Source organism: Ochlerotatus camptorhynchus, unplaced genomic scaffold (assembly GCF_037179485.1).
Source record: "Ochlerotatus camptorhynchus isolate MF236.1 unplaced genomic scaffold, CSIRO-AGI_Acam_v1.1 ptg000067l, whole genome shotgun sequence".
NCBI lineage: Eukaryota > Metazoa > Arthropoda > Insecta > Diptera > Culicidae > Ochlerotatus > Ochlerotatus camptorhynchus.
The window spans coordinates 3216035-3234653 of NW_027040557.1; the positions used below are offsets into that span (position 1 = coordinate 3216035).

The window sequence follows — 18619 nt, forward strand, 5'->3', positions numbered from 1 at the left end:
TCATTTTGACTGAAAATATCAAAACCTTTCTAAACAAATAAAAACTCAATCCTTTTACGCCAAACAAAAGCACTTTTTTCTGTCACACTTTAAAGATTCATAATCCGTGAATAAATGGAACAAGGAGTGGAAAAAATAAGTAAAAGTAAGCAAAATGCAGTTTTTTGTCACTGTACAAAATTTGTAAGACACCATTTTGTTTTCTTGTTCTAAACTCAAGTGAAAGCTCATATGACATAATTTGGTATACTAGTTGAAAAGTTACAGCTGATTATGTGAGTTCCATTTTCCACGAATACATCCTTTAGTTCTGCTTAGCAGCCGATGTTCTAACGTTTGGCAAAAGTCAGTTTTAGAAACGAAGAAGACAGAATCGTCTCTACTTCCAAATGTATATTTCAATCAGATCAAAACAAAGGTATATTTCAATCAGCTCAGAAATAGGTTGCCAGACAACTTATTGTTGACAAATAAATCCCACCCATCGTAGACCGAACAAGATCGAGTAAATTCGAGCGCCGTCATTGAACACAGTTAATTCTTGTTTTGTTTTTAGATTCGGTACCGGTGGGGCAAACCACAACCAAAACAAAAACGGGAAACCGAAACCTTGCAAATTATACCTCTCGTGTACCTACCTCCTCTACCCAGTTCTGTTGTTTCATTTTTTGTCAACGAATTCCACGATTTCTGGCTTCAAATTCCATTTGTTCTGAACCACTTGAGCGGGGAATTCCCTTGGAAATTCCTGCCAAATAATCACGTTTGCTTGAACAATAGTGAATCCCGAGCAATAATTTATATCGTAAAACTATGTGGCAAACTCCCATTAACCTACAATTTGTCATTACCGAATTCTCGTCTGCATATTTGGAACATCATAAAACATGTTTCTAACGAATGATTTATTCATAAGAGTACTCTGCAATCGCAATTCGACGTTGAATGGATAAAACGTTTTGTTCGGGCTGCCATCTATAAACAAAACAAAATTCTGCAAGATATCCCAAAATCTTCTCTCGCGAGTCTCACGGACACACAGTTTGATGTTCATTCGGCGACTGCCGGCTTGACGCATTGACGCATAGATAATCTACGGATTGACGTCAGCAGTAGCAATGTAAACAATGTTCGAGTATTTTTTTATGGTTCTTGCCTCTTGTTGCCTAACCATTCGTATTCGGCACAATAACATGTTCGAGGAGAGCGAAGGTGGCCGGTTTATAAGGCAAAACATCGAATCATTGGTAGATCATACTACAGGGTGTGGCGATACAAATTAACTGTTTCGTTTAACGTTTTCTGAAATGGAGTTTATTGATCATGACCACTGTCAGTCTGATTATTCCGAGAATGTGTAGCAGACCCCTTTGAGGACGGACGCGAGGGAAGCGACTTGTATTGCTATGGGAAGATGCAAGTAGATGCGAGCAATGAAAGACGATTTTTCGTAGATTGATTCGCTAGTGTGAGATTTTTTGAGCATCTAGAATTGAAATTTAGATGTGTCAAAAATGGCAATGTATTTCAATTAAAAAGTAGCTTAGCCCGCTTTTATGTAAAAATACAAATAAATTAAGGTAGCTAACTTTTTCCCACACCCTGTAACACGTGCCGCTTGTCATTGGTCCATCAAAGCAGGTCAAACAACCTCAGGGCAGAGACTCGCAAAACCAGAATGAGAAGAATAACAACAGAGAAGCAACTAAAAATAAACACCACAAGAGAGTAAAAATACTGAGAGCGAGAGAGCGAGAGAGTGAGAAAACCCGGATTGTCGAATATTGGCACAACATACCAATACCATCGAAAATCGAAAACCTGTTGCACGGCTGATCACTTGCCCACAGTAGAGCAGAAGCAATTTGGTATTTTGCTCCATTACCTCGAATCACTCGGAAGAAATTAAATTTGGTTGAATCGAAAGTAGCCTACTATAGGCACAGGTGTTTTTGCACCACAAATGGGTACCGATTATTCGGTGACAGGGTTTGTTGCGACAACGTGGCTTTCGCGATTTCCACGGATTTACATCTCACATATATTTACATTCATGAATATTACTAGTGAAATTTAAAATAATCATTATTTTAGTTACTTCTGAGCCTCACATGCTGGCATGTTGGATCGAAAAAAAAAACCGTTCGAAAACTCGGGACCTTACCTTGACAGATTTTGAGAAGGACACGAATTAATTCACCACTAATTTCAATTTTAATTGCGCAACCGAGCAAATTATCAGCATGAACCTTGATCCAAACTAGTGTACGAAAACAAATAAATTTTAATTAAATCGATGCCCACATTTCATTAGGACGAAACTGCTTTTGTAAATAATTACTTCGACCAACGATTTATCGCAAATAAAAGCTCACTCCCGCAAATTAACGATACCAGCGCTGGTGTCGATGAAAAACTCATCTAGGGGAATTTACATATTCTCTTTCTAATAGCATTTCCTTCACGGTACGCACACATATGGCGTGTTTCTTTGTCTACATGTATTTGCTGCTTGCTTCTCTATCCATTCCAATCGACAGAATTGTCCAAAACTGTTTGACAACGTTTTTACAACGCTCCAAGCTTCTCAGGTGAGTGTGACTATTGTCGGCAGTCTCTTTTTCTTCGGCAGCCTTTCCATTTGAATCGGCCACATTTTTTTGGGCACATATTTCATTTGAAGAAAAATGTGTCATAACGAGATTGCTCAGTCGTAAAACTGAAACCAGATTAAAGCTGAAAGGCTAAGGAATCGTGTGCATAGATTCAGCTAAGTGTTTTAATGAGAAAATAAAGTGAAATTGACGTTTAAATTTTTCGTTGTCGAAAACAGTCAATGGGTGCCGAAGCCGACATTTACCCTACGTGATGATATCGTTATGTTGCATGTGTGAGCTTTTATTCGAGAGAAATCGACGGTTGAAGCCATTCAGGGCCGCCTTAACAAACCTTTGGGGACCCTGGTCTATATCTTTATTGTGGAGCTCCTATGATTTGATATCAAATTCTAGCACACATGAAATAAAAATAGCTACCGTAAAACGGGGTGAAATTGATCATTGAGGTAAAGTTGATCAACACACCGCTTCATTTTTCGTTTTTCAACAATTCTTTTTCATGATATTGTTATAATAGAATTTGTTTAGTATATCATTAGGTAGGGAGTAAACAACGTCCTTGAGAGCTCAATTTTGGTATGTGGATACATTGTGTTTGAGAGCATCTATTGGCCAAATTTTAGTGCTCTAGGACTTTGTTTACCCCCTGACGAGAATAGGTTAAGGTATTGCCGAAGCCAACATTTCCCCTAGTTTAAAATAATACTTTTGAAACGTTTCCCCTAGTAAACGATGCATTCTACTACTCTAAATTGTTCCTAAACATCCCATCGGAATCAGCATTTATTCTGATACTATGTTCGGTGAAATTACTTATCTTAGTTAATTTTTGGTCGTTAAATCCGAATCGGAAATTAGATTTTGTAAACATGAACGTTTTCGATTGTATGTGAAAAGTTATGAAAATTGCCTACATTTGGGCGTATCTGCTATTTTCGCAATAAAATATGCAGTTTTTTTTCGTAAATCATAACTTTTGATGACATTTTAACACCAAATTCTTCTTCAGCAAACACAAATGAAGTAAATCTGCTTACTTCTGAATATTGTATTGCATAAAAATCTGCATGATCCACTTCAACTCAGAATTGATAATTTTACATTTTTAATCTAATTTCAGTTTAAAAAAAATAAACCAAACAAACAATTTTAAAAATAAATTCATACATCAGAAAAGCAATTCCTAGTACAGGTTTAAGAAGTATTTGATTGTATGCCAAACATATGGTTGGAAAAATATGCAGATTTACCGGTAAAAATAAATCAACTTCCCCTCGTTTTACGCTACTGGCCACAATCGTTTTTCATTTAAATTTATTTTTCTAACCTGCTTTTATGTTAACACACATTTATACAGAATTAATTAAATATGTTTGCGACTCCTCTTATTTGCGAATTTGATAATAGAAGTGTTGATATCAATATTCATGATCAGTAACCAATTAGGGGAAATTGGGGCAATATGGCCACCCGCTGAAAAATCAACTTATTGAACATATTTTACAACAAATCTGTTGCAGGCTTAACCATTCAAATACTTTTCTCTAGAGCAAATATTCGAAAAATGTTAGACTAGCTCACAATGTCAAAACTGTTATAAGATTTATGAATCAGAAAATAAGATTTACCAGTAGTTTCTTATAACTTATCGTTGATATTTCTTCAGCAGCTTTATAAATGGTCATTGGTTTATTATATAAGGTGATGTTTTTCTAGAATTTAATAAACATTAAAAAATTTCTTAACAAATTATTCCTTAAGTCCATTCGGTGAAATATGAGCACCACTGATATTTCATCTTAAATTCTTCAATTTTGCATTATTCTGCATTAGCTGCTTTGGTAAAAACTCATAGACAGTACTTCTGAAATTTAATGTATTCTACAGAAAATAATTGTTTCTGTTGAACCTTTTTATGATTGTTGACACTTCATAAAACCTCAAGAGAACATAATATTCTTACCCGTTGTTCGCTTATACCACCCCGACAGGGTGCTTATTTTACCCTAACGGTTTAATTTCGGTTACAAAACGACCATTTTTTAAATCTTCTTGCATAAGATTCAACAGTTTACTTTTAATATTCATTTGTACCGAAATAGGGCTTGAAACTATCCATTTGTTTAAACACCATTCGAATTTTCCACTGAATTTTCTTAATGTGGCCAAACTGCCACACTTTCCCCTAAATCTGGTTTATAAAGGGTGATACGGTCAAAATTTGGTCAATATCAACTTGACGTATTTCTTTCAATTTTGCATTTAAAAAACCTGAACACCCCTCATTTTGAAGGTGTGTGTGTGTAGAATGTTGCTCCTATTTTGATTTTGGAATTCACTCTTCAGTTGTCAAAATGCCGTCCAAGCAAGAAGAGCAGCGTATCAAAATTTTGCTCGCGCATCGCGAAAATCCGAGCTACTCGCACGCAAAGTTGGCAAAATCGCTAAAAGTTGCCAAATCAACCGTTACAAATGTAATTAAAGTATTTGGGGAACGTTTGTCGACAGCCAGGAAGTCTGGATCGGGGGGAAATCGAAAACCGGAAGCCGCTGAGACGACAGAGAGTTGCCGGTAGTTTCAAGCGAAACCCTAACCTCTCTCTCCGAGATGCCGCAAATAAGCTGGGTGTATCGTCTACAACCGTGCATCGAGCCAAAAAACGAGCCGGACTATCGACTTACAAGAAGGTAGTGACTCCAAATCGCGATGATAAACAAAATACGACGGCCAAAGCGCGATCCCGGAGGCTGTACACGACGATGCTGACGAAGTTTGACTGCGTGGTAATGGACGACGAAACCTACGTCAAAGCCGACTACAAGCAGCTTCCGGGACAGGAGTTTTATACGGCAAAAGGAAGGGGAAAGGTAGCAGATGTTTTCAAGCACATGAAACTGTCAAAGTTCGCAAAGAAATATCTGGTTTGGCAAGTCATCTGTACCTGTGGTTTGAAAAGCAGCATTTTCATAGCTTCCGGGACTGTCAACCAAGAAATTTACGTGAAAGAGTGTTTGAATAAACGTCTGCTGCCTTTCCTGAAGAAACACGGTTGTTCCGTACTGTTTTGGCCGGATTTGGCATCTTGCCATTACGGTAAAAAGGCCATGGAGTGGTACGCCGCCAACAACGTGCAGGTGGTTCCCAAGGACAAGAACCCTCCCAACACGCCAGAGCTCCGCCCAATTGAGAAATACTGGGCTATTGTCAAGCGGAACCTAAAGAAGACCAAAAAAACTGCTAAGGGCGAGCAGCAGTTCAAGGCAAACTGGCTTTCTGCGGCGAAGAAGGTGGACAAGGTGGCTGTACAAAATCTGATGGCAGGGGTCAAGCGTAAGGCCCGGCAATTCGGATTTGGAAAAGCGGAAGCCTAACTGAATATTTTTCCTGAATTTTATACTAATTGAACTTGAAAAAGAAATTTAATTTGATTTTTTAAATAAACGATTTCACCGATTTACACGCGTTTTCCCTTGACCAAATTTTGACCGTATCACCCTTTAGCATCCCTCAATCTATTTTTCACTAATTTTAATCTATCTTGAGCAGTTGGTGGTCGATTATTTCCACATTTGGGAAAACCAATTTCCCAAATAGCAATTTTGGTTTTATGGCTGCCTTATTGGCCATGATTTGGACTCATCGAATGCTGTAAAACCTTGATAAAACTTGCAATACTACTTGGTTTCAGTCCATATGACAATAATTTAGTTTGTACAACTCATCTTCATCTGGTTTCCAGTGCTAGGTTACTAAAATCAAACGAGATGACTTCTTCTGTAATCTGGTTTTATATTTAATTTCGTGTCATCAACTTTTCTATAGTTTGCAGAACGTATTTGACATTTTCAGTTCGCTAACTAAACATCAACTAACCAACTTTACCAGTTCGGAAGATCGCTGATCCATTCAGAATTTGTCCAGGTTTCAGAGCGTTTCCAATTCATTAGCACTCTAATCTTCTCAGAAGATCAGATAACTTCAGAGGATTTTAGTGAACTCAAGAGAAGTCTTGGAAATTGAAGAGAAATTTCTTGAAATGCAGAGAAGATAAATTGACTTCAGAAAAATTCAGTGAAATTCAGAGCAGCAACAGGGAACTTCAGTGTAGTTTGGAGAATCACAGAAAGGTTCAGGAAACACGTCAGAGTGGTTTTTTGAAAACTTCAGAGTAACTTACGAATCTCACGAAAGCTCTTTGGATATATTCAAAAGAACCTCATGGTGATATTTTTAGATATGTTCAAACGGAGCACAGAGTAGTTTAGGGTCCTTCCACGAAATTTAGAAAACATGGGAAAGGGTAAGGAATTACTTCACTTTGTGTCTGCTCGAAAGTATTCAAGATAATCATCAACGACGCCAGCTGTAGAAACTACATTTCTCCTGACCAACAAGGTTTTCACCCTCGTTCGGTCTCAACAAACCTCGCTCCTTTCATTTCCCTATGACTACGGAATATGGAGGCAGGTGCACAGGTGGACGTTGTATATATGGATCTAAAGGCTGCTTTCGACCGGGTTGATCATGCCATTCTACTTGCCAAACTCGAGAAGCTAGGTGTCTCTCAAGGACTCACTCGTTGGTTTGAATCGTATCTTACCAATCGAGAGCTTTTTGTGAAAATCGGCTCTATATCAATCGGAATATTTTTCAAACAGCTCAGGCGATCCTCGAGGCAGCAATTTGGGACCGCTGCTATTCTCGATATTCATTACCGAAATTGGTTTGATACTTCCAACTGGCTGCCGGTCATTCTATGCAGACGATGCTTGCGGTTGCAGCACCTGATCAACGTTCGTGATCTAGGAATTACACTAGATTCTGCATTGACATTTAAGCTACATTACACGGATATCATAACCAACGCTAACATGCAACTCGGATTCATCTTTAAGATCTCTGATTCGGGATCCTACCTGTCTGACAGCTCTATATTGTCCTCTAGTGCGATCTCTTAGAATTTGGTGTAGTAGTATGGTATCCGTATGCCACAGTTTGGATAGCGAGGATCGAGTCTGTTCACCACCTTCCACCCCACGAAGATCGTTGCCAACTCCTGGGTATGGAAACTCTTCAACGTAGCGAAATCGACTCTTCCGGGATTTTGGCTGAATTCGAAATCCATGTAGGGTAAATGTTGGCTTCGGCACCCATTGACTGTTTTCGGCAACCAAAATTTAAACGTTAATTTCACTATATTTTCCCATCAACCCACTTCCCTGAATGTATCCAAACGATTGTTTAGCCTGTCAGCTTCAATCTGATTATATTTGTACGATCGAGCAATCCAGTAATGCCACATTTTTCTTCAAATGAAGCATACGCACTACAAAATGAGGTCGATTTCGAGTTGCCGATAATAGAACAGCTGGTTAACACGCAGTTCTAATGGGAACGTTGCCGAAGAAAAAGAGGCTGCCGACAATAGTCACACTCACCTGAGAAGTTTGGAGGGTTGTAAAAACGCTTTCAAAACGTTTTGAAAAATTCTGTCGATTGGAATGGATAGAGAAGCAAACAGCAGATGAATGTAAACAAACAGACACGTCATATATGTGCGTGACGCTGAGAAAATGCTAATAGAAGTGCGGACGCTGCTTAGATTGACGAGAATACGTAAATTCCCCTACATGAACGAGTGCTACGATCGAGGGGTTTCCTGCATCTCGGACCCCGAGCAGCTAATTACGGATTGCATGATCCAAAACGGTTCATTCTCTCTGTTTATACTCTTTAGTATGACGCGCTTGACATAGATGGCCTGCAGCGACTCACGAAGAGCTACTGATTCCGATCAATAGCAGTGCGGCTTCTTCCTCCTTCTATGATTGGTCATGTGGGCTGCAGCTCGGTGCTTGCAGGCAGCCTTTCGTTGTGTACTGGAGAACACTAGCCCTAACCATGCGGTGATTGAATAAACACCGTTTGGTGAGACCGGATGGAATTCAACTTTGAAATCCGTGTTAGGGAAATTGCTTTTCACAGGCAATCGGTGATAATTTTATTTATCATAGCAACAGTTGCACATTTTGAAAAATGATAAAATCTTAATTTTAACAGATGTGTAGAAATATTTCTGATCGATTGGTGATAAATTTTGATTGAAATTGGTCCAGGGGCAGCTGAGTTATTAACGTTCAAAATCTTTCATAATTTCGTTACATGTTCCATTTTCGTTTTTCACAAAGTGTACCCCCATAAAGAAATCACAAACGTAGTCCTACGTCAAAAAGTTATGAATTTGCGTTAAGCCACCCTCCAGTTCGTTTAGAGGTCGCGCAAATGATTTGAAATTTGTATGTAAATTACTATGGAAGAATTTCAAAAATCACTTATATCGCTCTAGCTGTCCAAATGTTGAAATTTTTTAACTTGTTGTTGTTATGACAATGACGAAAAAATCCATTGTAGTTACGATCAGTTTTACAGCATATCAAGAAAGGTAGAAATGCGAAAATAAATGACAAAATAGGGTAGAGTTATTTTCAGCAAAAAAACTATTGAAAAGGGGGTAAATGTCAAGCATTGTTCAAAAAACTAACAAATCCGCTAATTACGTACATGCTGCTTCCCCAACACAGTCATCAGAGAATCGTTTCTAGACGAAACATGTCGATGTAGCATTGCTGCTTCCCCAACACAGTCATCAGAGAGTCGTTAGTGGACGAAAAAAGTCAAAGTGGCATTCGCCTCCAATCTTCGGATGTGCGAATAGGGAAGATGCAATTGCGTAACATTTTGCACAGTCATCGCCATATTCAGAACCAAACGCCCCCAACGACAACACAAAATGCTCTTCAGAGTTGTAATCTTGTAACCAAACTGCGAAGCCGTGCAAGTGATTTTGATCGAGTCTCTTTATCGACTTTTTAAGAGATGAACTAGCCTATGGCTAATAATCTCTTCAATAAAGAAAAAAAAAAAAAAATTATCGACTTTCAGTTTTGTCAATAACTCGACGGCAGTTATTTTTTTTTTTTTTTAATGGAGCGCCCTAATGAAGATCTTAAGATCTTTAACTATTCAACTGATGAAGTTCATTCTGAAGATCTTAAAAATTTCAAAAATTCAAATGACGTTGCTCAGATATTCTCCTAAGGCAGCAGGTTGACCAGGAAGTGTCTCCAGCGGATCCTCTGGTTTTTTTCAATGCTTCAGGTTGATCAAGTATTATTGTGAAGATCTTCAACTGTTCTTAAATTTAGATGTCATCTCTCAGATATTCTCCCAAAATGGCACGTTGATCAAGAAGTATTCATAACATCTACAGCTAACCGAAAATGTCAGTAAAGTTCAAAACGTGAAATGTCTTCAAAATGTCTGCTTAGAAAAAAATCTTCAAAATCAAAACTTTGACTTCAAATCAAATCTGGCGTCCTTGAGTCCGAAGGTGTTTTCGAAATTGAACTGTTTGTTCACCTTTCTCCGTGCCTTCGTTACTCTTCGGATGTTGAGTATTTTGTTTTCTCGAAGCAGACATTTATTCAGTGCCTGTCCACATCACACATAAAACACTTGTTTGCAATTCCATCGTTTGCATTTTAAAATTCCACTATTAAATAAAATTCCACTGATGTCAGGTGAAAAGCAAAGAGTTGTACTTCCACATGGAATTTGGTTCTTTAATTTTGAAAAATTGATCGATTTTTATACATTATCTAAAAGAGTTTCTTTTTCGGAGCACGACTATGTTTTTTTCGAACCCATAGACTTTCATATCGATTTTCAAATCAAGATCTAATGCTAAATAATAACTTCACTGTTAGACTAACAGCACGCTCCTATAAATAGTTCCACCGAGGGGCACTAAGATGGTAATTTTTACTAATATAATCGTGCTTATTTAAAAAAGTTTCAAAATTGGTGAAATTTAGTATTTCAGTTCCATTTGACACGCAGATTACGAATATGCAATCAACTCAATACCCCTAAAGAACCCAGTTGACCATGATCGAAGAATTACCCGAACACAGACCAAGCAGTTCATCCATATTAGCACATTCTTGCAGGAATCAAAGGAAATTCCGACCGCTAAGTAGCGAGAAAAAAAATACCAACCCACCAATTAGCACCAATTTAATACTTACTGCAAACAATCTGCTGGGAGCACACCTGTAGCATTTCGATCGACCCGTCTTCGTTCGTAACGGTCGTTCGAAACACCATTCGGCAGCGGGTGGACTTCTTTTTGGCCCGTGGTCCACTTTGGTCCGGAAATCGATGTTCCACGTCGACGTTACGTTCCTTCAGAATGCCAACGCAGTCGCACGTTACTGTCATCTCATTTTCCGGCTTCATGTCCACCTCGATGACCATAGTACCCTCGAGCTTGCGTTCGACGCATGGCGTCGAATTCTTGCCGGAGACCTTGCACGCCTGGTAGAACATGTGCGGCAGCACCCGGCCCATGTCGGTTCCGATGAACACCTGCAGTAGGGCCGGTTTATTATAGCCGACCAGACGGACCGCTGGGAATCCGTTGCCACCGCGGTCCTTGACGGCACCGCGTGATCCTTCCGTTTGGTAGCGAGCGCGGTGCTGCTGTTCCGGTTGGGTCAGAATCTGTAGCTGTACTCGGCCGTTACGTGTCGAGCAGGGCAGCTGCGACTGCATGGTGGTGATCACATCGGACGAATTGCTGGTGAAGGTCGCGGAGGCATTACCACCGCCGGTGAGGGCAGACTGGAGTAACGGTGGCCTCTTGCCCGGGAGCCGACCGGAGAGGGGACGCGTTAGTGACGAGGACATCACTCTGTGGAGAGGAAAGCGGAAGATAGAATGAGAGAAGAGAAGATTGGTTTAGTGAATGCGTTTTGAAGGGTTGCTTTGATAGGTCTAAAGTTGATAGAAAACTGATTGTTATTTTAACAAAGCTATACAATATGTCTATAGTAGGCGGTGATTTAGGCGATGGCGCACAAGCAAAAGCACTAAGCGATAGCAAATTTACACAACAAGCTGTACCAGATTAGCAGAGTAAATATTGAAAAGCAGCTAATTCACATTCGCCCATAAATATAGATCATTCGATATGCTCCTGAAATAATGAATGCGGAGGTTTTCCTGGAAAAAATAACTGTTGTCTTCGTCAGTGTTGGAGGCAAGCTGACAGTACCGGTAAACGGCTCATATTTTGTACATTGTTTTGATACATGGCACTATACAGCCTATCACTTTCAAAATGCCCATGCACAAGCTGAACGCCAACGAAGTTTGGTAGATACTTCCATGGGGGTGAACATTTTGGAGAAAGTCAAAGAAGCGGATTCGTGTGTGGGAAGGGTCGTTGGAAACTCCCCATGAATACTTTTTGGTTGGCAACATTTTTCGACTGAATGAGCGCATAGAAGGCTTATTATAGTCACTTTTGAGCCATTCATGACTTGTCCGGGGATGAGATCTGAACTCGTGACCAAACTGGAATTTAAATCATGAATCTTCCTGTACAATCAGATTTAGCGAAAAAATGTGAGTTTTGTTTCGAGTGAATAACAATGTCTCATTATTGGGAAAAACGGTCGAACATTAGTATACTTACCATAAGTTTCGAAATACATGTTTAACTTGTTTTGGGAAGGGGTGGTGGTCATTTATGATTCAGGTAAGAAAGTTGAACCAGGAAAAGTAAGGTAAGGTAAAGGTAAGAATGTTGTGGTTGTAATAAATGCCAACACCGAGATAGGGGAAATTGGGGCAAGACGGCCACCATAGCGAAACTCGAATAAAATTAAATAAGTTTCAGAAAATTTTCCAAAGGTAGAATGTGCACCTATGTTTTTGAACTTTTTATTCGAAACTTCAATGTATACTGTGCTTTATGTTACAGTACAATGGCAAACTTAATCAATGTTAAAATATTGTTGTATTTGGAACTATTATTTTTTTGCTTTATAACCTTTCCACGTGGATGATACTCGTCTTGCCCCATACAAGATTAGATTTTCAAATCATTATAAAATGGATTATTAAAAGCGAAATTAACATGTCACAACCTCAGGAAAACATCAAACAAGGGTAAATATATGGTATTGTATTCTCGAATCATAAACATATTCAAAACTTTGCTCGTCTTTCTCCGAATGACCATCTTACCCCTCTTAAAAACATCAACATCTAATGCAAATTTTTTTTATCCGGTTTCTATACTAAGACAAAACTTTATGACTTGAAACTTGAATGTTGGGACTTGAAAATATGTTAAAGATGAAACCCGGAGCTTAAGAAAGAGATCGCTGATCGATTGGTGATTCTAGGGGCGACCAGTCCCGTTGAAATTATAAAAAATCTTATGAACGGCTAGACTTGAACGAAACGGTTGAAATATTGGATTCTCCAAACCACACCGCTCAGTGTAAAGCTTTAAATCGAGCTCATTTGCACTCATGACACACACACTAAAGTCCAAATTCCTGCCTTCTTTTTTTCGATAAGATCATGGGTAGTATAAACAACAATACGGCGCATTTCTGCAGAACCGTCGCGATTCAAGCATTGGTTACATATCTGCCATATATTTACCTTTGTTTGATATTATCCTGAGGTGTCACATTAGGGTGGGGCTTATTTTAAAAACCACTCGTTCACATGTTTTCCCATGTGGAAAATGATTATCGGGACTAATTAAGTAACATATTAAAAATTGAGCTTTCAATATCAAATAAAATATATGCTTCTATTTAGTAGTCAAAACGTAGTAGTCCATTTAAACTAGAACCTATTTATTAGAATGGTAATATAAGTCGAAACAAGAATAATTAACAATACAATGTGGTAAATGTATAAATTCACAAACAAAAGTTTAATAACTTGATGAAAAGAACAATTGTTGAAAAGTATCCATGAGCAGAATTGTTAATCGCTAACGGTAGGTAACCATTGCAGACGTTAACGCTGATGTTATCGATGGTTATCGATTAATTTTTATGAATCTTATGTCGTAATATGGTTTACCTTTATTTCCCTCTCTCGTTTTCTACCTCTCTCTCATTCTCATATTTACTCTCACGCTGCATCTATCACTGCAAGGATGCTGATTGCGATAGATCAATATGCAGAAACATCGCTATGCCATATATCTCGAGAGCAAGTGAAGATATCGTCAAATGGTCAAAATGTTGTTTACTTATAGAAGCAACACCTTTAAATGTCAACGAAACAATCTAAATTGTTGATATGTTACTTAATTAATCCCAATAATGATTTTCCCCATGTCCCACATGTCTCCGAACAAATTTAAAAAAAAATAAGCCCCACCCTAGTCGCACCTGCAACAAGCGTACCAATCAATCGGCTCTAATCAAATTAACATGACTCGAAACCGGAATTGGTTCAGCCGAAATAAGCTTTCGCACCTTGTAAAGCAAACACGGCATGGCATGGTCTATTTTTTGCGGAGCCTGAAGTAAATTGACATGAGATCGTGGATTAAATAAATCAACGCTAGCAACCAATAATACAGCAAATTAATACAAACCAAATCACTATGGGGAATCTCCATACCAAAATATGTTCTGGCAAATTTGATATTAGCCTGAATAAACAATTAAACATCTTTTGACGTAGGACTACGTCTGAGATTTCTAGATTGGGGTACATTTTGTGAAAACCGAAAATGGAACATGTAACGAAATTATGAAAGATTTTGAACGTTAATAACTCAGCTGCCCTCAGACCAATTTCAATAATTTTATCTCCAACCGATCAGAAATATTTCTACGCATCGATAGCAATGCATTTGATTGTTGATTTTCAACAAGAAACTATTGAAAAACTGGTAAATGTCATGCAATGTTCAAAAGCGCCGAAATAACTAACAAATCTACCAATTACGTACATGCAAATGCTGGTTCCCCAACACAGTCATCAGAGAATCGTTAGTGGACGAAACAAGTCGAAGTGGCATTCGCCTCCGATCTTCAGGCGTGTGTGAATAAGCAGGATGCAATGGCGTAAAATATTGCACACTCATCGCCATATTCCGAACCACACGCCCCCAACGACCACACAAAATGCTCTCCAGAGTTGTAATCTTGTAACCCAACTTGGAAGCAAGTGCACTCTACGAAGCACCCGTGTCCAGTAGCATCCGGGTCGAGACTCTTCCAAGGGCCCATTTGTCGTAACACCTTCACAACCAACAAACATCAAGTAACCATAGGTAAACATTAAACCTCAATGACATTTTGGAAAATCTCTGATGTATTTTTCATTTTCACTCATCTAGTCTATGTGACAACAAAGCAACTAACCCAGCAAAACGGTAGCAACCAATCTTTTAATCCTGAAGCAACCGGGCCCAGACTCTTCTGAGTGCCCATTTCTCGTAGCGAAATTGAGGTATCCTTCGCTGCGCCATTCCAACCACCGGGTTAACCCGTGTCCAACAGCAGCCGCGCCGAGACTCTTCCGAGTGCCCATTCATCGTAGCACGGGTGAGATTTCCCTCGCTACGGCTTTCCAACCTGTCGGAGACACCAGTTCAACCCCTGTCCACCAAGCAGACGGGCCGAGACGAGTGCGCAATCATTGAACCGAAGAATATGGGATTGTCCGGTCCAATTTGCTGATCCAGTTGCCTACACGTCATCATCATCTTCCAGAGGCTTTAAGCCTGTACTATCATTGGCCCTTTTCAGGGCCTCCAAGATTTTCCAAAAGAGTTAAATTTCTGGACATGTCCCAACTAAAATTCATATCATACTAAAGAGTATAAGCATAGTCATACTAAAGAGTATAAACAGAGAGAAACCCGCTCAAATTCCTATTCCTACACAAAACACAAGCTCCTGCTGCAGTTAACTAATAACATTTATTATATAAGACCACGTAGTCCTACGTCACCATTGCGTACAACCCCATAGGGCTGTCCCTTATAGTTTTTGAGATCCTGAACACATTTTGATCTCGATGTTCTAAAGGCTCAATGTAGCACGTTCCCGACCTATTCATCAGATCATCAGAGCATCTGCAACATGGAATGGTATCAATCGGATATTTAATGCTTTCCAAACCTTTCTGGAGTTCAGATCTTTAAGTTCTGCAGGCTCAACGAAGCCTTGAGCAATGTCCTGAAAATCTGTATGAGTCCGTGAAGCTCCAGAGAGTCTCTTGACAATATGGAATAGTATCAATAATGTATTTAATGCTTTTCAAATTATTCTGGAGTTAAGATCGCTAAGTTCTGCAGGCTCAATGAAGTCTTGAACATTGTCCTGCTAATTTGTATGTGTCCAACATGAACATTGTGGAATGGTATCAATCAGATATGTTATGCTCTACCAATTTGAATTATTCTAGAGTTAAGATTTTCAAGTTCTGCAAGCTCAATGAAGTCTTGAACATTGTCCTGAAAATCTTTAGGAGTCTGTGAAGCTCAAGTGATTTTAATTAAATTTTTAATGCTTTCCAAACTATTCTGGAATCAAGATCTTGAAGTTCTACAGTCTCAATGAATTATTGAACAATGTCCTTAAATTCTTTAGGAGTCCTTGATTCTCAAGAGAGCTTGACAACATGAACAACATGGAATGGTATCAATTCGAAGTCTACCCGAGCAGGAGAAAATAACTAATGAATACCTAATTCTGATCTGATACCAAAATTTGGTATTGACCAGCATGACATAAGAGGTAAAATACCAAAGAATAATACCAACAAATTGCATGAAAAACACTTTGTAAACAACTAAAACTGATATTTGAATACCAAAAAAATACCTGTGTGGTATTGTTTTGGTATTGCATTATCATAATTTGGTATTGGAATGGTATTGTGGGAACATTTTGTTGGTATTATCTTTTGGTATTTTACCTCTTATGTCAGGCTCATCCATACCAATTTAAGGTATCGAGATATTCGTTCATGCTCGGGTAACGCTCTACACATTATTCTAGAGTTAAGATCTTCAAGTTCTGCAGGCTCGATGAAGTCTTGAACAATGTCCTGAATATCTTTATGAGTCCGTGTAGCTCCAGAGTGTCTTTTGACAACATGAAATAGCATCAATAATATATTTAATGCTTTCCAAACTATTCTGAAGTTCAGATCTTGAAGTTCTGCAGGCTCAATGAAGCCATTAGCAATGTCCTGAAAATCTGTATGAGTCTGTGAAGCTCAAGAGAGCTTTAATATCATGGAAGGATAATAATAAGATTTTTAATGCTTTCTAAAATATTCTGGAGTTAGCTAGCTCTTGACAACATGAAATAATATCAATAAGATTTTTATTGCTTTCCAAATCCAAAAAAGGAGTCCTTTCCATCTCAAAACATTCAATTTTACATTGGAATTGGAATAAACATCATGGAATGGTATCAATTCAAGATCTAATGCTTTACAACTTATTCTGGAGTTAAGATCTTCAAGTTCTGCAGGCTCGATGAAGGCTTGAACAATGTCCTGAATATCTTTATGAGTCCGTGAAGCTCCAGAGAGCCTCTTGACAACATGAAATAATATCAATAAGATTTTTAATGCTTTCCAAATTATTCTGGAGTTCAGATCTTGACGTTCTGCAGGCTCAATGAAGTCTTGAACATTATTGTGAAAATCTGTATGAGTTCTTGAATCTGAAGAGAGCCTCTTGACAACATGAAGTAGTATCAATAAGATATTTATTGCTTTCCAAATCAAAGGGAAAAGAGGAGTCCTTTCCATCTCAAAAAAATTCAGTTATTACATTGGAATAAATTGGAAAGGGACACTTTCATCCCTTTAACCACGGGGAACTGGTTATGTATCAATTGCTTAGTTTGAAAATGGCTGTTTCTTATGATTGTTTTGTAATCTAGAACCTTAACCCCTTCCCTTCCCATCAGTGTTGGCTAAAATCAAGATCAGAAAATCAAAATCCGCAATCTTTCAAGATCAAAAACCACAGGCACCAATATCACAAGCCATCATCACCACGAAAATCACACGTGATTTTCGACCAATAGCAGCCGTGATTTTCGATTCCCAAAATTAACCAGCATCAATATCAACCAAGATCAAAATCATCGAAAATCATAGGATTAGAAGATATGTTAAATTCTAGAGTTTGGGGCATTCCGAAATTCAAGTCAACATTCCGGATGAATTTAAAATGGTGGGGTTTCAACCCAATATGGCTTCCACAAATTCAAGATGGCGGACTAAAATCCAATATGGCGGCCCCCGGACAGGGAATATGCATCTAAACCCATGCAATATGGGTATCTACGGAATGGGCTTGACGAGAGGAAGTGGAAAATTGACATCCGCCGCCATTTTGGAATCCAAGATGGTGGACCAAAATCCAATATGGTGGCTCCTGACAGGGAATATGCATCTAAGCCCATGCAATATGGGTTCTACGGAATGGGCTCGATGAGAGGAGGTGGAAAATTGACATCCGCCACCATTTTAAAATGCAGGGACAGGGAATATGCATCTGAACCCAATATTGCATGGGTTTCAATGCATTTTCCTTGTCCATGGACCGCTATATTGAATTTTGGTCCGCCATCTTGGATTCCAAAATGGCGGCGGAACCACTTATCGAGCTCATTCCGTAGATACCCATATTGCATTGGTTTAAATACATATACACTTCCCGGAGGCCGTCATATTGGATTTTGGTCCGCCATCTTGGATTCCAAAATGGCAGCGGATGTCAATTTTCCACTTCCACTTATCGAGTCCATATTGCATGGGTTTAGATGTATATTCCCTGTCCGGGGGCCGCCATATTGAATTTTGGTCCACCATCTTGGATTTCAAAATGGCGGTGGATGTCAGTTTTTTACTTTGTCTGTAATACCAAGCTATTGATTTTCCATTTGGCTTTTTGTTGCCTCAAAATCAGCTAAGGTTAATATCAGCCTTGATTTTCTGCTGTGTGATTTTGCTACTCTCAAGATCAGCAGTGATATTCGGCCGTTCCTGATTTTGGATTTTTTTGATTTTTTTCTATCACTGCTTCCCATGAGGATTATCAATCTACCAACGGTACTTATTTAGGCTTCTCCGTGTGCTCATTATT

The 18619-nt window shown here is 38.8% G+C and overlaps 2 protein-coding genes across 8 annotated transcripts in view; one reads left to right on the forward strand and one right to left on the reverse strand.

Moving 5' to 3' along the window:
- The window catches only part of LOC135697177 (uncharacterized), a 511087-nt gene that overhangs the window by 476985 nt on the left and 15483 nt on the right, over positions 1–18619 (forward strand). The gene's annotated exons all lie outside the window — the stretch shown is intronic.
- Positions 1–18619, reverse strand: part of LOC135697154 (nuclear factor of activated T-cells 5-like) — a 225044-nt gene that overhangs the window by 59717 nt on the left and 146708 nt on the right. For all 7 annotated transcript variants that reach the window (XM_065216757.1, XM_065216756.1, XM_065216755.1 and 4 more), the window contains one exon: positions 10707–11371. In XM_065216757.1, the coding sequence (XP_065072829.1) occupies positions 10707–11371 (665 nt within the window). The remainder of the gene's footprint in view (positions 1–10706; positions 11372–18619) is intronic.